The 25967-nt window shown below is 43.2% G+C and overlaps 1 protein-coding gene across 2 annotated transcripts in view; it reads right to left on the bottom strand.

Moving 5' to 3' along the window:
• FAM120B (family with sequence similarity 120 member B) overlaps positions 1-25967 on the bottom strand; it is a 235630-nt gene that overhangs the window by 72331 nt on the left and 137332 nt on the right. For both annotated transcript variants that reach the window (XM_073672809.1, XM_073672808.1), the window contains exon 7: positions 13550-13756. In XM_073672809.1, coding sequence (XP_073528910.1) covers positions 13550-13756 — 207 coding nt within the window. The remainder of the gene's footprint in view (positions 1-13549; positions 13757-25967) is intronic.

Raw genomic sequence — 25967 nt, forward strand, 5'->3', positions numbered from 1 at the left:
TGGTAACCATTACATATCTCACACTGGTAACATTGGTAGCCATTACATGTCACACCCTGGTAACACTGGTAACCATTACATGTCTCACACGGGTAACATTGGTAATAATTACATGTCTCACACTGGTAACCATTACATGTCTCACACTGGTAACATAGGTAGCCATTAAATGTCTCACACTGGTAACATTGGTAACCATTAGATGTCTCACACTGTTAACCATTACATGTCACACACTAGTAACCATTACATGTCTCACACTGGTAACCATTACTTGTCTCACTGGTGACACATGTAACGATTGCACATCACACTGGTAACCATTAAATGTCTCACACTGGTACCATTGGATGTCTCACACTGGTAACACTGGTAACCATTACATGTCTCACACTGGTAACACTGGTAACCAATACATGTCTCACACTGGTAACCATTAAATGTCTTACACTGGTAACCATTACTTGTCTCACACTGTTAACACTGGTAACCATTGCATATCACACTGGTAACCATTACATATCTCACAGTAGTAACCATTACATGTCTCACACTGGTAACACTGGTAACCATTTCATGTCTTAAGGCCCCGTCACAAATAGCGACGCTACAGCGATCCCGACAATGATACGACCTGTCAGGGATCGTTGCTGCATCGCTATGTGATCGCTGTTGAGCTGTCAAACAGGCAGGCTCACCAGCGATCAGCGACATCGTGGAAAGAATCTTTCCACGATGTCCTGCTCCTGGTTACCAGCCTGCTGAAGCAGGAGCAGGCTGGTAACCATGATAAACATCGGGTTACTAGGGGCACACGCGCACCTAGTAACCCGTTGTTTATCATGGTTACCACTCTGCTACGGTGAGAGGGAGGTTACCGCTCACCGTAGCAGAGTGGTAACCATGATAAAGAGCGGGTTACTAGGTGCGCGTGTGCCCCTAGTAATGCGCTGTTTATCATGGTTACCAGCCTGATCGCTGGTCCCGCTGGTCACACACAGCGATGTGTGCTGACCAGCGGGAGGGCAAAGACCAAAAAATGGTCCAGGACATTTTGCAGCAATCAGCGACCTCACAGCAGGGGCCTGATCGCTGCAAAGTGTCACACATAGCAACATCGCTGGTGAGGTCGCTGTTGCGTCACCAAAACCGTGACTCAGCAGCGATCTCGCTATGTGAGACGGGGGCTTTACACTGGTAACCATTACATGTCTCACACTGGTAACCATTACATGTCTTACACTGGTAACCATTACATGTCTCACACTAGTAACCATTATACAGTATGTCTCACACTGGTAACCATTACATGTCTCACACTGGTAACATTGGTAACCATTACATGTCTCACACTGGTAACATTGGTAACCCTTACATGTCTCACACTGGTAACCATTACATGTCTCACACTGGTAACCATTACATGTCTCACACTGGTAACCATTACTTGTCTTACACTGGTAACACTGGTAACCATTGCACATCACACTGGTAACCATTACATGTCTCACAGTGGTAACCATTACATGTCTCACACTGGTAAAACTGGTAACCATTGCACATCACACTGGCAACCATTACATGTCTCACACTGGTAACCATTAATTACATGTCTCACACTGGTGACACTGGTAACCATTACATGTCTCACACTGGTAACCATTACATGTCTCACACTGGTAACCATTAAATGTATCACACTGGTGAGACTGGTAACCACTGCACATCACACTGGTAACCATTACATGTCTCACACTGGTAACCATTACATGTCTCAATTATGTTTTTTATCCCCTTTACGACCTTGGACGTATGAGTACGTCCAAGGTCGTATCCCTGCACTCCATGCGGGCTACGGCGCTGAGCCCACATGTTTTCGGGCACATGACAGCTGATCTGTATAGCCAGGCCTGTATTGGCCACTAGGCACCGGAGGTCCGGTTCACCATTGTGAATAAGGACCAGGGCCTACCATGTGGCTTTTTAAAATACTGAAGTCATCATTCATTGGCTAATTCATGTCACATGGGCACCGACAATTAATAACAGGTGAATCGCTTTTGTGATTTACCACAGGCGAGTCAAAATGTGTTTCCCTACTAAATTAATGTAAAGGGTGCCAATACCAGTGTCACAGCAAGCTTTAGGTTTTTCTATTTTTCCCTCTCATTGTTTTTGGTTTTAAATTATTGTTTATCATTTGCTCTTTATTTGACAAGAGGGCTCTATATATGCCACATTATGTACTTAAACTTCATGGGTGCCAATAACAATGAGCAGGACTGTATATATAGAACCTGTATGGAGAATCTGGGGAGGGAGGGAGAGCTGTATGGAGAACGGAGAGGACGGTGTGGTGGTTTTCGTTTGAGGGGGTGTTGTGACTGTCATATATCACTAGGGCAGACAGTGTGCTGGGAAAATTTTATAGGACAGAATAGTGTGGAGACCATGTTGGGTAATTTTTTTGCATAAGTGAGACTGTGGGGTCATTTTTTTGAATAGGGAGCAGAGTGAGACAATTATTTATTCAGGGGCACAGCATAAGGTGTATATAGGGGCACAGCATAGGACTTATTTAGGGCACAGTTTTGGGTGGTTATTCTTATTCAGGGACATTATAATGACACTCTATTTTTAAGGGAACCGTTTCGGCATGTGCTGCAGAAGACCGGAGAAGGTAGAAGTCTGCAGAGACGAGCTTTGGCTGGGAGAAGTCATCATGGAGTCAGGTACTTAGATCTAAGGTGCATGTACATTGGTCAGTCGCAGCCTATTAAGGATCAGCAGCTGCTTAATAACCTGTTTAGACAGGTTGTGGCCTCACTTTCATGTGCACAGAACGATCGTTAACATGATCGTCCTGTGCACATGGAAAAGCATTGTTCTCAGCTGCACATGTGTACACAGTACAATGTGTTGCTGGGAACAATGATATATAAGGAGTCTTTCACCCCCAAAATGCCAATTATACGGCATACACATTTATATAGGGGCCAGACATATACAATTTTAACTTAATTTATTATTTTATTTTTTATATGCAAATGAGGGTGTTTCTGTGCTCCCTTGGTGTGGCCTTGATGCACTGTTACACCTCCTATTTGCATATATTTGCATATCCCTTGTTATAATTCACAGAGATCCTTTGGCGAGAGTAAGTGCTGTCTAAAATAACTAGCGCTCCAAGTGTCAGTGTGAACACGCACACAATGAGTCTGCAGGCGCATTCTGATGCCTGGTTGCTGCCTGCTTTTGGCTGAGGAATGAAGGGCGTTGAAGTGAGCAGACAGCACATCACAACGTGTTGTCCCCATCCTCACTGAAGCTGCTCACTACTTCCAGGTGCACCGCGTGGCAGCCACAGACAGACAAGATCCAGGTGTCAGAAGGCGCCCACAGCCACATTATGGGCACACCCACACTCCTCCAGAGTGTGAGCGCAAGAGCAGACAGGTGAACTGATGTTGGACTGTGCTCTTACCAACGGATCACTATCAAGACAAGGGACTGGCTTTACAGGGAAGCTGTCAGCAGGTTTTCCTCATATAAAGTAGCACCTATAAGCCCTCTGTTACAGCATTCTAGCATGCTGTCTGTATGTCCCCAATCTCCTATGCAAGGCACAAAATATAGCTTTTATTATACCCACAGATGGCGCGGTCCAGTCTGATGGGCATCTCTGGTCTTGATCCGACGCCTGCTCTCTTCTTACAATAAACCTCTTCTTTCCCTGCTTCATATGAATGACGCGTCCTACGTCATCATCATGGTGCCCCCCATTGCACTCCTGCAGTCGCACCTCTCTCTGCCCTGCATGCGCCAGCTTTACCTACGTGTCATCAGTGCTCTTTTGCCTTTACTGGCTCATGAGCACTACAGTAAATTGCTCTGCCCTCGGCATGGCAGAGAGAAGTGCGTCTGAGCAGGAGCGTGATTGGGGGACACCATGATGATATGAAGTTGGACGCATCATCCACATGAAGCAGGGAAGGAGGATGATGATTGTAAGAAGAGAGAGACGCCGAATCAAGAACAGAGAAGCCCACCAGACCGGACTGCTCTGTCTGTGGTTATAATAAAAGCTTTTTTATTGACACTGGAAAATCCTCACAGGAAGCAGTGTGTGCACATAGTGATTGTAGATTTGTAGTTTTAAACCGAGCAACTACTTTATTGCTCATTTAAAGGGGTTGTTTCAAGTTGGAAAGTTATCCCCTATCCGCAGGTGGTTGGATACCCAGTGTTTCCAAGAACTGGAGCAGAGGTTGATCATCCGCACTACCTCTCCATTCATTCTTATTGTGAGTGCTGGAGATTACAGAGTGCAGCGTTCTGCTGCTCTTTGGTGTTTCCATTAGAGTGAATGGAGATGTGCGGATGCCTCTGCTCTATTCAACTGAGGCTCTTCAGATCCCCGGTTCTCAGGATCGGCGGGAACCACAGCAGTTGGACCCCCAATGATCTGAAAATAATTCCCTATCCCACGGATAGAGAATAACTTCCAAACTTGAGATATCCACTTACAATTGTATTTAGCGCTGACCTGACACTACAATGAATTGCTGTAAACTTAGCAATGTATTCATGTACTGATGGAGGTTCTGGTGATGTATTACTGTACTGACTGGTTCTGGTGATGTATTACTATATTGACTGTGGTTATGGTGATGTTTTACTGTACTGACTGTGGTTCTGGTGATACAGTCATGTAAATGTTGTAATCTTTAATTTGTGAGACTTGATACTAAAACATTTTGAAGGTCAGTGTGTGCTAGACTAAAAATACAACTGTCTGAATGTCTGTCGGCTGAACAAGAAATTGACTAAAGCCCCCATACACTATAGACAGCTGTATGATCGTTCAACCGGCAGCTATCTCTCATATACAGGATCGCTCACTCTGCCAAGCGTTCCAGTGTTCTTTATGAGAGCGGTTGTTAGACATATCTGGCTGCAGCTTTTCACTTAGAGAACAAAAGGATCTGCAGTCCGATATCAGACATGCTGGATTGCTATCCCCCCTGGCAATCATCACTCAGAATCACCCATACACATTGGACTGTCAGCGGAACCTGTTGGCATCAGCGGGTGTGGCCAAATTTAGTCTAATGTGTATGGGGGTCTTAACTACTATCTGAAGGGTATGGGTACACGACTTCTTTTAGGCCATGCGCCCACGTAGTATTTTTGTGGCGTTTTTACGGCCGTGAAAACGCTTGTAAAACCGTCTGCCATGCAAAGCAATGTGAATTTGGATGTGCTGTGCACATGATGCGCTAATTAGCGCACCGAATTCGCATTGCGTTGCAAAACGCAGCATGACCATTTCTACCGCGATTATGCTGCAAATTCGTGGCCATTGAGGAACATTGAAAAGCAGCAAACCCGCAGGTACATGTGGATTTGTTGCGTTTCAATTAAATTCAATGGCAGCGTAATCGCGGTGCGTGTGGTACCCAGGATGAAGAGGAGACTACAACTCCTCTTCATCCCGGCTACCACGCAGTGAAAAAAAGAAATAAAAAAGATAACAATAAAAAAAAACTGTATACTCACCTCTCCAGTCTCCTCCCGGCGGCAGCGATCCTCTCTCCTCGGCGTCACACGGTGTACTTGCAGGACCTGCGGTGACGTCATTTAGTCAGCTGATGGTCACGCAACCGCTGACGTCAGCGGTCAGGTGATGGTCGCGTGACCATCAGCTGACTAAATGAAGTCACCGCAGGTCCTGCCAGTACACCGCAGGACGCCAAGGAGAGCGGATCACTGCCGCCAGGCGGGAGGAGACCGGAGAGGTGAGTATACAGGTTTTTTTATTTTTAACTTTTTACATTCTTTTTTTTTTTTTTTTTTACTATAGATGCAGCATTTAAAGCATCTAAGTTGGTCACACATTATAAATCCATGCCAGTTGCATGGATTTATATTGTGTGACCAACTTGTCAAGCACTTTTCCAAGTGATGCTCAAAATCGCTTGGAAAAGTGCTTGAAAAAACGCATGCGAAAAAGCATGTAAAGACGCTTCCCTCTGGCAGAAAAAACGCATGTAAATCTGCATGCGTTTTTTTCTGCCAGAGAGAGGCAAAAACGCTCTGCATCAAATCTGCTAGGTGGGCACATAGCCTTAGACTTCTGCGAATCAGTGGAGTTTGAGACGGAACACGCTTCAGCGCATATCATTTTGTTTCTTTTTGGCCGTCTTTTCCAACAGTTAGCCATCAGTTTTTGTTTATTTATTTATTTTTTTTAAATGGACCAGTCACTTGTTTTAGCCACTTCAAATCTTAGGAAACCTGAAGTGGTGAAAAAAACCTCAAGACTGAAGATATGAGCAGTGAGTCGTTTTTACAGTGGAGTTCATTGTTTTTAGCACATATTTAGCACTTTTTCAGGGGGTTACAGAGTGGATCTGACAGAAGAAAACAGTGTGCTCATACCCTTAGTCTGACTGATCAGTAGGGGGCGTGAACACTTAAAGTGCCTAGAGCAGCATGAATGCCAAGTACCGCTGTCAAGTGCACCTAACAGCCGCAGGTGGCATCGCGATCCACTCTTGGCTGTTAACATGTTAAATCTCCAACAGCGGCATTTAACATGGCCGCGTTGGAAGCGCATCACTAATCCCGCCCATCGGCGCCTATGTCGCAGGACTGCGGGTCGCAGATGGGCTGGCATGACAACTCGGGGTCTGCAGGAGACCCCAGCAGTTGTCATTGCTGAGATGGCGCTTGTAGCAAGTGAGCAGTTTTGCTACACACAGCAGAGCTGAAGCCCTGCTGTGTGTAGCACAGGCGATCGGATGATCACAGCTTCTAGTCTCCCATGAACACTATTGAAGCCAGTGAAAGTAAAAAAAAAAATATTTTTAGAAATACTGTATAAAAAAAATCAAATATACATGTATAAATATATTTGGTATCGCCGCATTCAGAATCGGCCGATCAATATATAAAAATAATCAATGTGACCGGTAAAAGGCGTAACGAGAAAAAAAATCAAAATGCCAGAATGCTTTGGTCGCCGCAACATTGCAATAAAATGAAATAACAAGCGATGAAAACATTGTATCTATCCCAAAATGGTATCAATAAAAACGAAAGCTCGGCACGCAGAAAATAAGCCCTCACCCGGCCCCAGACCCTTAAAAATGGAGATGCTACGGGTCTCGGAAATTGGCGACTTTTTATTTTGCAAACTTTGGATTTTTTTCATCACTTAAATAAAAAAGAACCTATACATATTAGGTATCTGCCTACTCGTAATGACCTGGAGAATCATAATGGCAGATCAGTTTTAGCATTTAGTAAAGGAAAAAAAAACAGTTGTGGAATTGCACTTTGTTTGCAATTTCACTGCACTTTGAGTTTTTTTCCCGTTTTCTAGTACACGATATGGTAAAACCAATGGTGTCGTCCAAAAGTACAACTCGTCCCGCAAAAAAAAAGCCCTCAAATAGCTATATTGACAAAAAAATAATAAAGTTATGGGTCTGGGAAGAAAGAGCAAAAAACGAAAAAGCAAAAACGGAAAATCCCAAGGTGGTAAAGCGGTTAAAAATATTTTCCCATTTAAGTATGCAGGCAAATAAATTAATGTCTTAAATGCAATCAAAGGCACTAAACCAAGTTTTAGGGACATATGATAGTCCCATTGAGAGAAGGCTTTTTCATCTTCTGTAACGTCATGTGAGGATACATTTATGATATCTGTTTCACATGTAGTATTAATCAGCAAATTGTACCTCCATTCTTAACTTAGCCAGTATTATACAGTGTCTTTATTTGTTCTGGGTGCTCCTGGTCTGAATAAGATATGTTGGGGTCCGTGTTAGTTCTTAATCTAAAATCTTCTTATCTCCGAATTCCCTCTCTGGTCAAAATTCCTTCAACTACCCCGGCTTAAACCCTTAGATCTTGCATAGGGGGCAAAGAATCTACTTTGAGGAGATACGTGGCCTGTCCTTTCCTTGTCTGATGTTTCACCCTCAGATGATGAAACCTCAGACTGGGTGACTCTAAGAAATTCATTCATGGAAATTCCAAGCAGTGTTCCCTAAATTCTAGGAGATCACGAGTAAAGTAAATTGGTTATGTTTTCTTTCTTTAATGGAGAACTGTAGTTTCTCAATTGTTTGTTGCAATGAGACCTCGTATCTGGCAAAATCAACTTTGTTATATTATTTTTGACAATCTCAATTTGTTCCTTTAAATTTGTTGTAAATAGATCATAAGAAAAAAACTCTTGAACAAACAATAAATGCATATAGCGAAATGAGCTTTTGGTGGCCTTTCTCACCCACCTTTCCAAAAATTCTGGTTTACGTGCTCTCTTAGCCGGAATGCGTAAACATTTTGCAACAATATTTTCTAAGCTTCGAATTTCCCACAATGAACGGACATTATCTCCATAAACTGTAGTAAGAGCTGTGGACACTGTTCTAATAGATGCGACCCCCCCAGGGGAAATCCTTTCTTTTTCAGAAAAAAAATTCTCTACCATCTGTAAGCCATTGTGCTATAATAATATCTTTAGGTAAGAGTCCTGCCACAACCTGCAGATCTCTACAACATGAGGACTTCACTGCTCACAGGGTATAAAAAAATATGCTTCCAACCATTGAAAGGTTTTCCACTTACAGGACTCTTCCCTGTGTTGGCCGGCAGGGTGTAAAATAACTTAATAAGTAATAAAATCAGATGTACTCATCAGATCCAGCACCAGCTGCTTGTGCCTTAGTGTATTGGCTGCAATCATGATGGAGAGCCAGCGTTGGAAGCAGGGAAAGTGAGCACCACCTGATCTTATTATTTTTCCACAATGCTGGCCTATCCAGGGAACAATCCTGAAAGGTGAAAACCTCTTCAATAGAGAGTTAGGCTATGTGTACACGTTGAGTATTTGGATGCAGAAATTTCTGCACCGTTTCTGTATCTCTTGGCAGGAAAAACACAGAGGTAAAAATGTGCATTTTTGCAGCATTTTTTATGAGTTTTTGCATGCATTTTTTTCATTTGTTTTTGGGCAGCAATGAATGCTATAGAGATAGCTAATAGATATAGATAAACAGACATATAATTGCACAACCCCCTGACATATTATAAAATTGCACCATGTAGAGTTTTTTGGACAGTTTTTTAGAATTAAATTAATGAAAAAAACGACGTGGTGCTTTTCCTTGCTTCTTCATGATTGCCCTGCTGTGGTGGCAATTGGGAATAATGGGACTTGGGGTTGAGATCAGCTGGGAATTGCCCAAAATCACAGCTGACATCAAGGCCTGGTGTTAGTAATGGAGAGGTGTCTATCAGACACCATCATGGTTAACCCAGTAAGAAAAAAGAAAAACACACAGACAAAAATACTTTATTCAGATTAACACTCTTCCACACTATCCCTTATTCACCAATTTATTAAAAAGAAAAGTTTCCATGCAGGTCCGCCGTCGCCCACCGAACCCTACATAGTCCAGAGTGCAGAGTAAGCAGGAACATCTGAAAAACAGTGACATTACTGACGTCACCGTTCTTCATAAGGAGGCGTGACCCGGTGACGGCTGTGGACAAACCGTTGACAGCCCCTACCCCAAGTCCAGGTGATGACTAATGCATCCGGAAAGCAGTAAGACGAGCCATGCAAAAGATGACCCCGGGGATGATGTGGAGGCATTTTTGACTGTATTTGAATGGGTGGCAGAGCGGGAGAAGCTGTCACTAGAGCAGTGGGTGGGGATGCTGGCCCCCTATCTAACTGGAGAGCCCCGAATGGCTTATTATGACCTGGCATTACAGGATGCCGAGGAGTAGGCCAAATTAAAAACAGAAATTTTGGCATGATCAGGAGTGATCAGGTTGGTCAGAGCACAAAAGGTTCACCACTGGGTGTATTGTGCTGACAAACCCCCTCGCTCCCAAATGTTCAACTTACTGCATCTTGTACAGAAGTGGTTGCAGTGGGAGTCCTCCACTCCAGCCCAGATGGTCGAGCGGGTTATCATGGATAGATTTATCCAATACCTTCCTAGGCTGGTGCAGACCTAGGTTGCCCAGGAAGATCCCCGGAATGTGGATGACCTGGTTGGCCTCATGGAAAGGTACCAGGTGGTTGAGAGGTCCCTAAGGAAGCCAGGCGGTCTTGCATCCCCATACTGGGGTACCCAGAAGGAGCCCAAATCTCAAAAAAAGAGGGGCAGTAGAGCCACAACTGGTGGGAGTCTGAGTTCCAAGGGGTGGAGGAGGGGTTGCCAAAGGCCGCTGGAAAAGATTTACTCAAATGGAGGTGTCTCAGTCCTGGACATATAGCCACCCGTTGTCCTGTCCTCCGAACAGATGAACTATTGCACAGGGAGCCGCCGTTCATGTCTATCCTGCCTGCAGTGTGGACTATCAGCCCCGTGATTGTACACAGGCATGTCCCGTAACAATAAATGGGGTACTGGTGTTGGGACTCTTGGACTCAGGGAGTTTGGTGACACTGGTAAGGGCCACACTCCCCCATCAGTTGATCCCTGGAAAACACGTGGGCGTCAGCTGTATTCACAGGGACGCCAAGGAGTACCCCATTGTCAGAGTGACTATAAAAACAAACTGTGGGGCTGAGTCCCATGAGGTTGGAGTGATTAAGGACCTGCTACACCTGGTGATAATAGGGCAGGACTTTAGCTTGTTCTTGGACTTATGGCGGAAGGTGGGGGAACCAAGTGACTCAGACAGGAGCCGGTTCAACCATGATGAATCCCCATCGCAGTCAGAGGCAGATGAGTTCCCCCTGTGTGTCCTAACTGGTGACTAGGACAAGACAGTGACCAAGGAGGCTGAGATTCCTGGGGTTTTTCTGGAGGAAATTTTGGGACTGCTCAAATTCTGGATCTTACTGTAAAAGGAGCATTTTACAAAGTGACTGATCGGAATTCCAGAAGCCTGCCGCGATGGGATCTCAAAGGAGGTGAGAAGAATTTTGAGCCTGGGTGTCATTGAGGAATCAAAGAGCAGCTGGTCCAGCCCCATTGTCCTGGTGAGGAAAGCCTGATGGAGAATGGCGCTTTTGTAACGACTACAGGAAGCTAAATGAGGTTTCCAAATTCAACGTGTATCCGATGCCTCGTGTTGATGATTGACAGGCTAGGGTCAGCCAAATACATACTTCACCACCCTGGACCTAACAAAAGGGTACTGGCAAATTCTCCTGCCCCAAGTGCCAAGGAGAAGACGGCCTTCTCTACACCTGACGGGTGCTTTCAATATACTAGGATGCCATTCAGTCTGCATGGAGCCCCAGCTACCTTCCAGAGGGCCATGGTTAGGATCCTAGCCTCTCACAAAAAGTACACCGCAGCTTACCTGGACGACATTGTGATCTTCAGCCCGGATTGGGGAAGTCACCTTCAAAAGGTCCAGGCGGTACTGAATGTGCTGAGGAAGGCAGGATTTATCATAAACCCAAAGAAGTGCGCCATGGGGAAAGAAGAGGCAAAATACTTGGGCTACATTGGTAGAATGGGCGAAATAAAGCTGCAAGTGATAAAGGTGGAGGCAATCCAAAATTGGCTGCAACAGGTCTCGAAGAAATAGGTTTGGGCGTTTCTGGGAATTGTGGCATACTATTGGCAATTTATCCCGCTATGATAGCCACACCTCTGACCAACCTTCATAAAGACACAAAGACGTCGATGGCCAAATGATGTTCTGAAGTAAGGACGTCGTAGTCCAGACGGACGCCTCAGAGATCGGCATAGGAGCTGTGCTGTCCCAACAAGTAAACGGGGAGGAACATCCCATCCTGTATCCAAACAGAAAACTCTCTGCCTGTGAGAAAAACTACGCTATTGTGGAAAAAGAGTGCTTGGCCATCAAATGGTCAATTGACACCCTGAGGTACTACCTGTTAGGCCGCAAGTTCAGGCTGGTGTCAGATCTAGCGCCCCTGAGATGGATGAGGGAAAGGAATGGGAAGAATGCCCAGGTGACTAGGTTGTTTCTAGTGCTCCAGGACTTTAGTTTTCATGTAGAGCACAGGCCCGGGAAGCTACGCGGTAATGCAGATGCCCTGTCTAGACTTCCCTGTTTGGTGACTGAAGGTGCCAAAACCCCCGACTTTGGGGAGAGTGGGGGGGGGGATATGTGACAAAGTCACTGGAAAAGTACTAGAGGGGAGATATGCTTCACTGAGACTGTTAGCCTCAGTGATCTGAAACCTAGAAGTTTGCTCCAGCACACCAAGTGCTGAGAGGGGATAATTGGCCATTTTAAAGGTAGGTTTTCTGTGAACAACCAAAGAGCGGGTGGGAGGTTCTTCACCATACCTCCACCCCAGGGTGGGGTCTAGAAGATAAATAGCCAGCCTTTTGAGTCATTAGGTGCTTGGTGTGTCTGGAGGCGACAGTTCCATACTGAACCCAATTTTGGTAATCCTGAGCGAGCGGATCCCCACAGATACACACACTTTATACCATTTTGTTTTGTGTTCCTGTTTTGCCCAAAGGGCCGTGTTAATTTTTACTCTGCAGTGGCTTATGCCACATATAATAAACCAGTGGAAGATTTAAAGAGACAGTGTTTTTGTGTCTACCTCTGTGTGCAGCCAAGTAAGCCGATTTACCACACCTTTTAAAATGCATAAATATTACTGCCCTCCTATTGTAGACTTTTGGAAAGAGGTCATAGCTATCCTCATCAAGATCATACAATCCCTGTACCACTCTGCCCTAAGGTTAGTTTAATAGGAATCCTTGAATACGATACCTGACCTCACTACCCTTGCTTTCTCCTCATGGAAAGATTGTTTTTGGCTTGCAAGGCTATCACCATGAGTGGATTACACAGTGGGTCAATATGGTAAATACTGCAGCTTCCTAAGAGAGGGTGGTATATAAAAACAGACACTGTCCTGAAAAATTTGATAAGGTATGGAATCCTTGGATGATTCTCCTTCACATTAGTCCTCAGAGGATGATGAGTATTCTCTCATTATATGTGATATTTTGTGACTGACGTGGGTGTCTGATGTTTTGATTAATATATTAGACCCATGGCATGCTAAGGGGAAGGTTAACTTTTCCAGACAGTATTAATGAACAATAAGGAATGATGTTTGTTCTTTTACTATGTTGTATAATCTTATGTAACTTTGTTATGTTGTATAAACTTTAAACAAAAAATGCATACATGTTGAAGGTGCGAGTGATGAAGCCAATGACCTAGAAGTAGTATTGGGACTAGCACACAGACATAAAAAAATAAATTCCTAAGCTAAAACAGATTGGTTATGTGCCAGTCCTATGCTGTACGGCACAAGCTAGAGATGAAGTAGGGGACACCATCCATGTCAATGAAAGAAATAGAGATTCAACAGGTGTCTTGCATGGTTAGGACACACCCAGCTCGTATGTATGTGCCAATAAGGTAAACTTGGCTTATAGCTGGTTGATCATAGGCTTCCTTTTGCCATCACAGCACTAACATGTACACTAATACCCAGCACTAGTACAGCGTCTAGAGGGGAATTATTTGCATTGCAATGCCACAATGAAATATTCAAACATCTACTTACGCTTTTCTCAAAGATCACATCCACAGGTCTGTGGTCATGACACAACAGGTATTTCTGATGAAACAGCTTTCCATCAAATATTTTCCATGGCATCAAATCCAACATGTTAAAGGGGTAGCCACAGGCACTGTTACATGCCATTAATGTAATCAGTCCACGGAGAAAAAGAAAAGCCAGATGAACAGCTCTGGAATCCACATAAGGAAGCTATAAACGGGGAAATAAAGAGATGAGAAATGTGTCAGCTTTATTTCTCAAAGGTTCATATGTGCATTTATTATAAATGGCTTCACATGTAGGAGCCAAGCCAGTGACATGTAGCACATCAACAGCTATTTTAGGATTTCTGTCTTTAAAAAAGGAGAAACGGTGGGCTCTGTATGTAAAAGCTAAATTCATGTATGTTTAAAGATAGACTCAGGTATCAGACTGCGCTTCGTTCTTCCATTTCCTTTGCACATTTTACAGGTGTTTTCCCTCAAAGTCATTGCACACACACCACATAATAAGTGCCACCATTCTTTCCTTCACCTAAATATCTCGCCACACCTTGCAGGTATGTGTCTCTGGAATCTTATCCATTGTTTGCTCCAGCCTTGTGCAATGTGCTTGTGTCGCCTGTCTACTTGTCAGGCCTGTGGAGTCCACTCCTTCAGTAATACCAAATTTTCTGCAGTAACATGGACGCACAAGGCACCACTACAACCCCATGGTTAACACTGTTTGGTTTTAATCAATAGGTGGCAAAAATTAAAAGAACAGAAAATTCATTTACAAAATTAACATTTCTAAATTATTCAAAAGTCATTTGAAAGTTAATAAACTAAATCATACAATATTAATATCAGATATTTTTATAAAAACTGGAGAAGGTACATTCCTTCCACTCCACCCGACTCTGACTCCACAGACCTAGTGCTTGAATGGAGGGCAAGTTCCATTTACTGCAAATGTACCTCTGATCTTGGTGTACTTGGTATAGGCATTTTGTATACTAAGCCATCAAGTCCACAGGATCCCACACGTATTAGAAAAATGTTGTTTGAAACTGCCAAAATTTTGGTGGAAACATCCGCCATCTGACATTTAATGGGGTCTCAGCAATTTGAATTTCAACAGGAGAGATAGCAGTCAAGCAAAATTGCATTTGGATGACAACAAGCCTTCTGTTACAATCAGGCTAACACCACAGGCATAGGAATGTTGGTGGATCCAACCCTAATGACAAGATTCACTGACAAACATCGACAGTTCACGGCTATCTTACTCTAGCATATCAAATCAGTAGCTAGTTATTAGTCAATACATTTTTCACCAAATTACTTTTCATACACACAGGAAAACCTCTCTGAGATCCAGTCTTTTTAAAAAAAAAAAAAGAGGGCTGTGGAGTTGGAATCGTGGAGTCGGTGCCCATTTTGGTGGAGTCGGTATAAAATGGACAGACTCCTAAAATCTACAATAATTTGGGTACAGTAGTTCAATGGAGTATGTGCAGAATATTTTTTCATAAAAATTTGGGAAAGTTATGAAATCTCCTATAAGGCTATGTGCCCACGATGCAGAAATGCTCTGGATTTTTCCTGAGCGTTTCTGCATCTCCCTGGCAGAAAAAAACGCATGTGGATTGTACATGCGGATTGTACATGTGTTTTTCCTGCCAGGGACAAGCGGATGTGAAGCGTTCTTCACATGCATTTCCGCATGCGGGTTGACAAGCGCTTTCCAAGTGATTTTAGCATCACTTGGAAAGTGCTTGACAACTTGCTCACACTATATAAATCCACGCAACCGGCATGGATTTATATAGCGTGACCTAAAGAATGGTAAAAAATAAAAAAATAAATATATACTTACCTTCTGATGGCCCCCGCAGTCTTGCTTCGCTCCGTCCTGGCTTGCCGGCAGCTCGCGGTGGACTGAAGGACCTGCTGTCACATGACTAAATGAAGTCAGTGCAGGTCCTTCAGTCACCGCGATCTGCCGGCAAGCGAAGACAAAGACACCGGGGGCCATCAGAAGGTAAATAAAATATTTATTTTTTATTTTATTCTTTTTTTTACAGGTTCTATGGTACCCGAGTCCAGAGGAGAGTCTCCTCTTCTCCAAACCCGGATACCATCCGCACATTGAAACGCATGGAATCCGCATGTACAGATGCAGTGATGCGGAATCCAATGCAAGTCAATTGGGGCAAAAACGCAGCGCTTCCGCAAAATAATTAGTAGTGCTGCATTTTTTTCCGCAATGATAACCCGCAGCGGAAATTTCCGCAGCATGTGCACAGCATATGTGGATTATCATTGGGGAACATGGCAGACCTTCTACCAAGCGTTTTTTAAGCGTTTCTGCAGCGGAATTGCCGCTGCGGAAACGCTTAAAAAACGCATCGTGGGCACACAGCCTGTCTGCTCTATTCCTGATCTAAGATCTAGGCTTTTAGTTGCGATGAATCTGTTCTCTAGCCTTAAAATAATTTGATCAGATTTGATGGCATGTATGAAGGAGGATCCGATGGAGGTGATACTATTTCTCAGAACACATTCATAGATGGCACAAATGTTATTTGTTATTTTTATGATGAAAACTGTTATTTCCCCCACTTACTCCATAGTGTATTACATATTTACAATTTATTAAATTTTTTTGTGTTCTAAAGTTGTATTCCAATAAATATATTTTATGTTCTATCTAAATAGCTTGATTATTGTATCATAATGGTGAAGAAAAGCCTGATGTTACCATTTTACTACAGTAAATTTATTACTTAAACATGAGCCACTTATGAGGGAGTCAGAGTCAGAGTCAGGAGTCGGGAGTGGGAGTCAGGGAGATTTAGGAGTTGGACATTTGGCTTACCAACTCCACAGCCCTGAAAAAAAAGCGGTCTTTTATAGAGGCATTTCAATATGAGGCATAAATTTGGCTAAATGTGCCAAATCTTCCTCATTCTAGAAAAGGTACACTATCGCAAGTGCTGTCATTTCAATAGAAAAGCCCAGCACCTCCACCTCCAACTACATAACTTAACCTTAGCGTTTACCTTCTACACATGACGTCTTTTAGACACGGCCTATCCACATTGTTTTTGAAGCAGAAGGCACTTCAGGGAAATGCCAGTAGTGTTTTTCTCAAAGCCTCTTTTCTGACATCTTTGGAAATCTTTTGAGCAGGGCTGTGGAGTCGGTGAGCCAAACTTCCGACTCCAACTCCTCAGTTTCCCTGACTCCCGACTTCGACTCCACAGCACGGCCTCACTACTGAGCGTGTACATAAAGTGCAGCACAGATTCATCTCAACTAAAAGAAGAGATGCTTAGATCAGGAACAGAACAGACATTTATAGAACATTTCACAGCTTTCCCAAATTGTTATGAAAATATTTACAGCACATCCTGCATTGTACTACTGTACCCAATTTATTATATATTTTAGGAGTCAGAGTCAGTCCATTTTACAACGATTCCGATTCCACCAAAATGGAAACCGACTCAGACTCCACAGCCCTGATTTTGAGGCAGTTTTGCCACCAGAGCGTTTTTTAAAACCTACATAATACAGTGGTGACTTCCAAGTAGAAGAATGAATCAGTCAGTTCTTTTAGCCACGTCACGTCTTTTGAAGTCTAAAGCAGTTAAAAGAAGTTACAGAAGATGGAACATGCGCACAGCAGGTCGTTTATACATTTCTGTGCATATGTTCATTCTTTTTGGCATTTTTTTTCAGGCTAGTTCCAAGTAAAAATGTCATGTACACATACTCTGTGAATCAAAACCCTTCACTTTATGAAAGACAAAAAGCCTCCACTTCTATCAGCCATAATGGCAGAGTATGGATATAAAGTATGTGGTTGTAGAATACATACTGGAGTCAAACCTGTCTGCAGACTTGTTTTTTTTCCCATTTTTTCATGATTTTCTAACCTTTCTACCAGTCAGCTAGAGTTGTTACGTTGTTGCATTAATCAAATTAAATGTAGATTTTTTTTTACATAATGGCTACATTTATAGCAACACAATGGTCTATAATTTACTAATAATGGTCAGTTGATTTTTTTTTTTTTTAATAAAACAGTTTGTGTAATCCATCCATTATTTAGGGAAGTAGCCCTACCTCTCCTAGCCCAACTCTTTCTCATGAGGTCTGCTGGGAGATGTAGGTTTAAGCCACTAGTTCTCCACACTGATGTCAGGGCAAAATGTAAATCTACAAATGGCAGGTAGGACCCATGTGAACAACCTTCTTTGGAAACAAGTATCAACATGGAAAATCTGTGCTGTGGCCCAGCTCAGTTCAAAAACAGTGTTTTATTTCAAATAATGACCCCAAACACACCTCCAGGCTGTGTAAGGGCTATTTGACCAAGAAGGAGAGTGATGGGGTGCTATGCCAGATGACCTGGCCTCCACAGTCACCAGACCTGAACCCAATCGAGATGGTTTGGGGTGAGCTGAGTGAAGGTAAATGGGCCAACAAGTGCTAAGCATCTCTGGGAACTCCTTCAAGATTGTTGGAAGACCATTTCCGGTGACTACCTCTTGAAGCTCATCAAGAGAATGCCAAGAGTGTGCAAAGCAGTCATCAAAGCAAAAGGTGGCTACTTTGAAGAACCTAGAATATAAGACATATTTTCAGTTGTTTCACACCTTTTTGTTAAGTATATAATTCCACATGTGTTAATTCATAGTTTTGATGCCTTCAGTGTGAATGTACAATTTTCATAGTCATGAAAATATAGAAAAATCTTTAAATGAGAAGGTGTGTCCAAACTTTTGGTCTGTACTGTACATGAAAAGAGATTACAGTGCTTTATAGTCTCCACCAACGCGTGTTGAACATGACGTATTCTTAATCCCAGTATATAAAAATCCTAAAAATCAAAATACTTTTTCTGGAAAAGTGAAACCCACCCCTCATAGACACACCTAAGAATTACATATTTATGACATCAGCCTCTCTCCATTATTACAAAGGAATTTAAATACAATGTTTCCTTGCTATTTACAGTACATACATCTAACGTATTTTTTCAAAGATAACCCAAATCAGCAGAACAATAAGTGTTGATTGTACTATATCGCAGTCAATATCACATTGTTCATTTAAACACATAACACTGCAATGATTAGAGGAAACAGCGATCAGTGGAAAACATTTCCTGGACCCCGTTTATATTTGAGTTGTGTGAACAGTAGTTAAAAGGAACCTGCCAGTCGATTCATACTGCCTAAACCACAGAAAACATAAACTAGAGCCTGGCTAAACAATTGTAGCATGGCATATTTTTTTCTGCATCGCTGTAAAAGTGATTGTGGGCAGGAGCGGACACAGACAGAAGAGAGTCCTTGTGCAAGCATTGTATATGGGCCCTCTGCAATCCAATAGTTTATTGTAATACACCAGTTTCTATCCCTGTGACAGAAGCCGCTTGCAGCTTTGCAGGCAGAAGGCTCCTTATCACTTGGGCCACTGTGTGCCTGCACAGGATCCAATAATGGTCCACCTCTGACAGACAGATCTCTCGCCAAGTACACACATGGAGAAACCTGTCCATTACCCGGACCATTACAGGGAGAAGCCAACCAGAGGCAGCGCCTGACAAGTCACGTCTATTCCTATTGTCCTGGCTCTTCAATCTACACTGCTCAAAAAAGGGAACACTTAAACAACAGAATATGACTCCAAGTAAATCAAACTTCTGTGAAATCTACCTGTCCAGTTATGAAGCAACACTGATTGACAATCAATTTCACATGCTGTTGTGCAAATGGAACAGACAACTGGTAGAAATGATCAGCAATTACCAAGATACCCCCTATAAAGGAGTGGTTCTGCAGGTGGTGACCACAGACCATTTCTCTGTTTTCATCCTTTTTGCCTGTTGTTTTGGTCACTTTTTCATTTTGCCATTACTCTCACCCCTAGAGGTATAGTAGCATGAGGTGGTGTCTACAGTACAACCCACAGAAGTTGCTCAGGTAGTGCAGTTCATCCAGGATGGCACATCAATGCCAGCTGTGGCTAGAAGGGTAGCTGTGTCTGTCAGCACAGTGTCCAGAGAATGGAGCAGATACCAGGAGATGTGGAGGGAGCCATAGGAGGGCAACAGCCCAGCAGCAGGACCGCTACCTCCTCCTTTGTGCAAGGAGGAACAGGAGGAGCACAGCCAAAGCCCTGCAAAATGACCTCCAGCAGGCCACAAATGTGCATGTGTCTGCACAAGCGGGTAGAAACCGACTCCATGAGGATGGTATGAGGGCCCGATGTCCACAGATGGGGGTTGTGCTCACAGCCCAACACCGTGCAGGACGCTTGGCATTGGCCACAGAACACCAGGATTGGCAAAGTCGCCACTGGAGCCCTGTGCTCTTCACAGATGGAAGCAGGTTCACACTGAGCACATGTGACAGACGTGACAGAGTCTGGAGACACCGTGGAGAGCAATCTGCTGCCTGCAACATCCTTCAGCATGACTGGTTTGGCAGTGGGTCAGTAATGGGGTGGGGTGGCATTTCTTTGGAGGGCCGCACAGCCCTCCATGTGCTCACCAGAGGTAGCCTGACTGCCATTAGGTACTGAGATGAGATCCTCATACCCCTTGTGAGACCCTATGCTGGTGCGGTTGGCCCTGGGTTCCTCCTAATGCAGGACAATGTCAGACCTCATGTGGCTGGAGTGTGTCAGCAGTTCCTTCAAGATGAAGGCATTGAAGCTATGGACTGGCCGCCCGTTCCCCAGACCTGAATCCGATTGAGCACATCTGGGACATCATGTCTCTCTCCATCCACCAACGTCACGTTGCACCACAGACTGTCTAGAAGTTGGCGGATGCTTTAGTCCAGGTCTGGGAGGAGATCCCACAGGAGACCATCCTCAACATCATCAGGAGCATGCCCAGGCGTTGTAGGGAGGTCATACAGGCACGTGGAGGCCACACACAATACTGAGCCTCATTTTGACTTGTTTTAAGGACATTACATCAAAGTTGGATCAGCCTGTAGTGTGATTTTCCACTTTAATTTTGGGGGTGACTCAAAATCCAGGCCTCCATTGGTTAATAAATTTGATTTCCATTGATGATTTTTGTGTGATTTTGTTGTCAGCACATTCAACTTTGTACAGAACAAAGTATTCAATGAGAATATTTCATTCATTCAGACCTAGGATGTGGTATTTGAGTGTTTCCTTTATTTTTTTGAGCAGTGTATATCTTCTGTGAAATGCTAAAGCTTTTCAGAGATAAAATACCTGGCTGGAATTGAGCCACCATCCTGTGTGTCATGCTGCCTGTGATTTGGGCAGGATCGAGTGACAATTTCCCTTTAATATGTCTACAATAATTGTAGTTGGTGATTGATTTAGATCTTTTACTTCATACTTACTTACTACTAACATACTTAATACTAACAAAGCCAAGAAGCTTCTGTAGATGGAAGATTAATAGTGCAAATTACCATTTAATGACCCCATGACAACATTTTGGTCACAGGTTGCTGAGGACTGTATAGCGTGTCAGAAGCTGAGCCACTTCATACGTAGCACATGCCGGCTGTGTTAGCCACCAAAGTTTCTAACAGCAGTAGAGTAGGATACGATCGCTGCTGTTAACCATTTAGATTCTATTCTACATTACTGCTTGTCCACCAGCTCCCATTGGTCCCCTGCGAAGTAATCGTGGAGAGCCAATGGATTATCATGACAGCCAGGGGCATGCTGAGAATTTCATAAGAAAAACAATGGTGTGCTTGGTTTTAACGTAACTTTATTCTTTCATGAGTTTTTTACAAGTTTATGACCACTTATAAAACGTGTTCAAAGTGCTGCCCATTGTGTTGGATTGTCAATGCAACCCTCTTCTCCCACTCTTGACACACTGATAGCAACACCGCAGAAGAAATGCTAGCTAGAGTTTTGTAAAAAACTCATGAAAGAATAAAGTTAAGTTAAAACCAAGCACACCAAAATGACCGACTTCAAAATGGCCGCCATGGTCACCACCCATCTGGAAAAGTTTTCCCCCTCCCATATACTAATGTGCCACAAGCAGGAAGTTGATATCACCAACCATTCCCATTTAATTTAGGTTATAAATATATATATATATATATATATATATATATACACACATATATATGTACACACACACACATATATATATATATATATGTATGTATGTACATATATATGTATATATACATATATATACACATACACACATGTATATATACATATATATTGACCTGGTCTCTAATCTGAGCTGCTGTTAACCTGCGATTTCTGAGGCTGGTGACTCGGATAAACTTATCCTCGGAGCAGAGGTGACTCTTGGGCTTCCTTTCCTGGGGCGGTCCTCATGTGAGCCAGTTTCTTTGTAGCACTTGATGGCTTTTGCAACTGCTCTTGGGGACACTTTCAAAGTTTGCCCAATTTTTGACTGACTGGCCTTCATTTCTTAAAGTAATGATGGCCACTCGCTTTTCTTTACTTAGAATTTGTATTATGGCAAGAAAAAAGCAGCTAACAGTCTATTCAGTAGGAGTATCAGCTGTGTATCCATCTGACTTCTGCACAACACAACTGATGGTCCCAACCTCATTTATAAGGCAAGAAATCCCACTAATTAAACCTGACAGGGCACACTTGTGAAGTGAAGACCATTTCCGGTGACTACCTCTTGAAGCTCATCAAGAGAATGCCAAGAGTGTGCAAAGCAATCATCAAAGCAAAAGGTGGCTATTTTGAAGAACCTAGAATATAAGACATATTTTCAGTTATTTCACACTTTTTTGTTAAGTATATAATTCCACATGTGTTAATTCATAGTTTTGATGCTTTCAGTGTGAATGTACAATTTTCATAGTCATGAAAATACAGAAAAATCTTTAAATGAGAAGGTGTGTCCAAACTTTTGGTCTGTACTGTATATATATATATATATATATATATATATATATATATACACATACATACACACAGTACAGACCAAAAGTAGGGACAGATCTCCTTTCTTTCCTTAGTGCTTGTAGCAGATCATAACAGTAAGTCCAGCCCAAAAATATCTCTAAGGAAAGACCTCCAGTTTCTATCATGGTGTTGGTTCAGGATTTGGCTCAGCGCCTGCAGGGACTCTCTCTGGAGGTGGCCGAGCTCCAACAACACGTGAGTAGCTGTTCTGGAACACATTTTGCGGAGCCAAAGGTACGTTTGCCTGATTTATTTTTTGGTGATCAACAAGAATTTTTTTCCTTTAAAAATGCTTGTTTGTTGTATTTTCATTTGAGACCCAGATCCTCTGGTGATGACTCACAGCGCATAGGGTTCATAATGTCACTTTTGCGCAAAGAACCTCAAGGATGGGCCTTTTCTCTCCAACCTAGTGATCCATGCTTAAGATCAGTGGATAGTTTTTTTTCTGCTTTGGGTTTGTTGTATGATGATCCTGATCGTGTCTCATCAGCTGAGACGGAATTGAGACGTTTGAGGCAGGGATCAGGTAATGTGGAAAAATCTTGTTCTAACTTCCGTCGGTGGTCTGCCCAGGTGGGGTGGAACGATTCAGCTTTGAAAAGTTTGTTTCTTGCGGGGCTAGGTGAAAGGGTTAAGGATTTGCTGATTGCTTATCCCACACCTGGAAACTTGCAGGAGGCAATGCAATTAGCTATACGGGTGGACAGGAGACTGCGTGCAAGGGTTAATGAGAGTAAATCCTCTGAAATGTCAGCTCCGAGTCTTGAGAGGGTCTGTACTGACATTGGAGAGCAGATGGAGATTGGGGCAATGGCACCCCGCTCTCAGGAAAAAGACCGCAGGTCTTCTGAAGGTTTGTGCTTTTATTGCGGGAAATCTGACCATTTTATTAAGAACTGTGTGCTTCGTATAAACAAAGAAAAAAAAAAGGTTAGTTACGCCAGTATAGCCTGTTTAAATACTAAGGGGGTATTTCTTTCTGCTACTACTGCTGCTCAGGAAGAATTAATTGAATTTTGGGTATTTGTGGATTGTGGTTCTACTCTGAATGTGATTGATGGGGGATTCTTGGAAAAACTTAAATTAAAACCCAAACCTTTGTCATCCCCTATTGCTGTGGTTTCTGTCGATGGCTCCCCCTTGAAGAGTGTTACTCACAAGGTCTGTGAATTTCCCCTCACTATTAATGGTATTCACCAAGAAAATTTGGATTTAGTAGTATTAAATAATTTTCCTTCTCCAGTAGTTTTGGGGTTACCCTGATTAAAATTGCACAATCCTATACTGGATTGGTCTACCAATGAAATTAAGTCCTGGAGCCCTAAGTGTTATGACAAGTGTTGTAACGGACGTATTGCTGCGGTGGAAAAAGGGGAATTACCTGTACCTATTCAGGATTTTTGGAGATTTTTTTCTGAGGAGGAGTCACAAATTTTGCCTCCCCATAGAGACTATGATTGTACCATTGAATTTGTCCCTGGAGCGACTCTTCCTAAAAGTCGTTTATTTAATCATACTATTCCTGAGAGAAAGGCTTTGGAGGAATACATACAAACAAGCTTGGCCGCCGGTCACATTAGACCTTCCAAGTCTCCTGTGGCTGTTGGATTTTTTTTTGTTAAAAAAAAGGACGGCGGTTTACGTCCTTGTCTGGATTTTCGTGAGATTAATAAAATTACTGTACGCAATCCTTACCCACTGCCATTAATTCCTGATTTGTTTAACCAGTTAGTGGGGGCCAAGTGGTTCTCTAAAATTGATCTCTGGGGGGCATACAATTTGTTGCGCATGAAGGAGGGTGATGAATGGAAGACTGCTTTTAACACTCCTGTGGGTCATTTTGAGAATCTGGTGATGCCTTTTGGTCTTACCAATGCTCCAGCATTTTTTCAGAATCTTATTAATGACATCCTTAGACCTTTGATCGGCAAAAATGTGGTTGTGTATTTGGATGACATTTTGATTTATTCACCGGATCTGGAGTCTCATTGGCGGAGCGTACGTGAGGTATTACAGTTATTAATTGACAATTCGCTTTTTGCTAAGCTGGAGAAATGTGAGTTCGCTGTGCAGAGAATTAGTTTTTTGGGCTACATTATCTCCAGCGAGGGCTTTGAGATGGACCCGGTGAAAGTTCAAGCTGTGCAGGAATGGCCTAGGCCTATTGGTTTGAAATCGATACAGAGGCTTTTGGGTTTCGCCAATTATTACAGAAAATTCATAAAAAAAATTTCTATTATTGTCAAACCACTGACCGATCTCACCAGGAAAGGTGCTAATGCGGTTCAGTGGACTACTGAGGCCATTGAAGCTTTTGTGTTTCTAAAGGAGAGGTTCAGCTCTGCCCCCATCCTTATGCAGCCTGATGTGACTAAGCCGTTTTTGGTTGAGGTTGATGCTTCTTCGGTGGGGGTCGGTGCGGTATTGACTCAGAAAAACAAGGATGGAGTACATCCCTGTGCTTTTTTTTCAAAAAAATTTTCTGAGACTGAACTTAATTACGATATTGGTAATCGGGATTTGCTGGCTATTAAACTCGCATTTGAACACTGGCGTCATCTCTTGGAAGGTGCTGAATTTCCCATTCAGGTTTTCACTGATCATAAAAATCTGATCTATCTTGATGCTGCCAAGCGCTTGAATGCCCGTCAGGCTAGGTGGGCACTTTTTTTCTCGCGGTTTAATTTTTCCGTTACTTACATCCCCGGTACCAAGAATGTTAAAGCTGATGCTTTGTCTCGCAGCTTTTCTCCCATGGTCGGTGCTGAGGAGGAGGGGAGCATTTTACAAGAAGGTGTTGTGATTGCTGCATTGGACTCCATTTTGGAAGATGAGATTCTTAAAGCACAGGAGAATGCCCCATCTAACACTCCCCATGGGAGGTTGTTTGAGCCTAGGACCTTTAGGAGAGATTTGTTTGTTGAGTGTCATGAGTCTCGGTTGGCAGGTCATCCAGGAATTTCTGAGACCAAGAGACTTGTGGGTCGCAGTTTTTGGTGGCCTGGATGGCAGAAGGAAGTCATTAAGTGGGTGCGTCAATGTACGGTGTGTGCTAGATCTAAGTCTTCACATACTCCTGCTGCGGGGTTGCTTTGCCCTCTGGAGGTTCCTAGTGCACCTTGGACACATCTGGCTATGGACTTTATTACTGACCTTCCCCCCTCTGAGGGTTTCACAGTCATCTGGGTGGTCGTGGACCGTTTTAGCAAGATGTGTCACTTGGTTCCTTTCATCAAACAGCCCTGCGCTAAGACACTCGCTAAGGCCTTTGTCAAGGAAATTGTCAGACTACATGGCGTTCCTACTGACATTGTTTCGGATAGGGGACCTCAGTTCGTGGCTCGTTTTTGGCATGCTTTTTTTGACAGGTTGGGAGTTCATTTGTCGTTTTCATCCGGATATCATCCTGAGTCTAATGGCCAGACAGAAAGGAAGAATCAGGATGTTGAGCA

This window comes from Phyllobates terribilis, unplaced genomic scaffold, assembly GCF_046119375.1.
Source record: "Phyllobates terribilis strain yellow unplaced genomic scaffold, ASM4611937v1 Scaffold_3__8_contigs__length_932513732, whole genome shotgun sequence".
NCBI lineage: Eukaryota > Metazoa > Chordata > Amphibia > Anura > Dendrobatidae > Phyllobates > Phyllobates terribilis.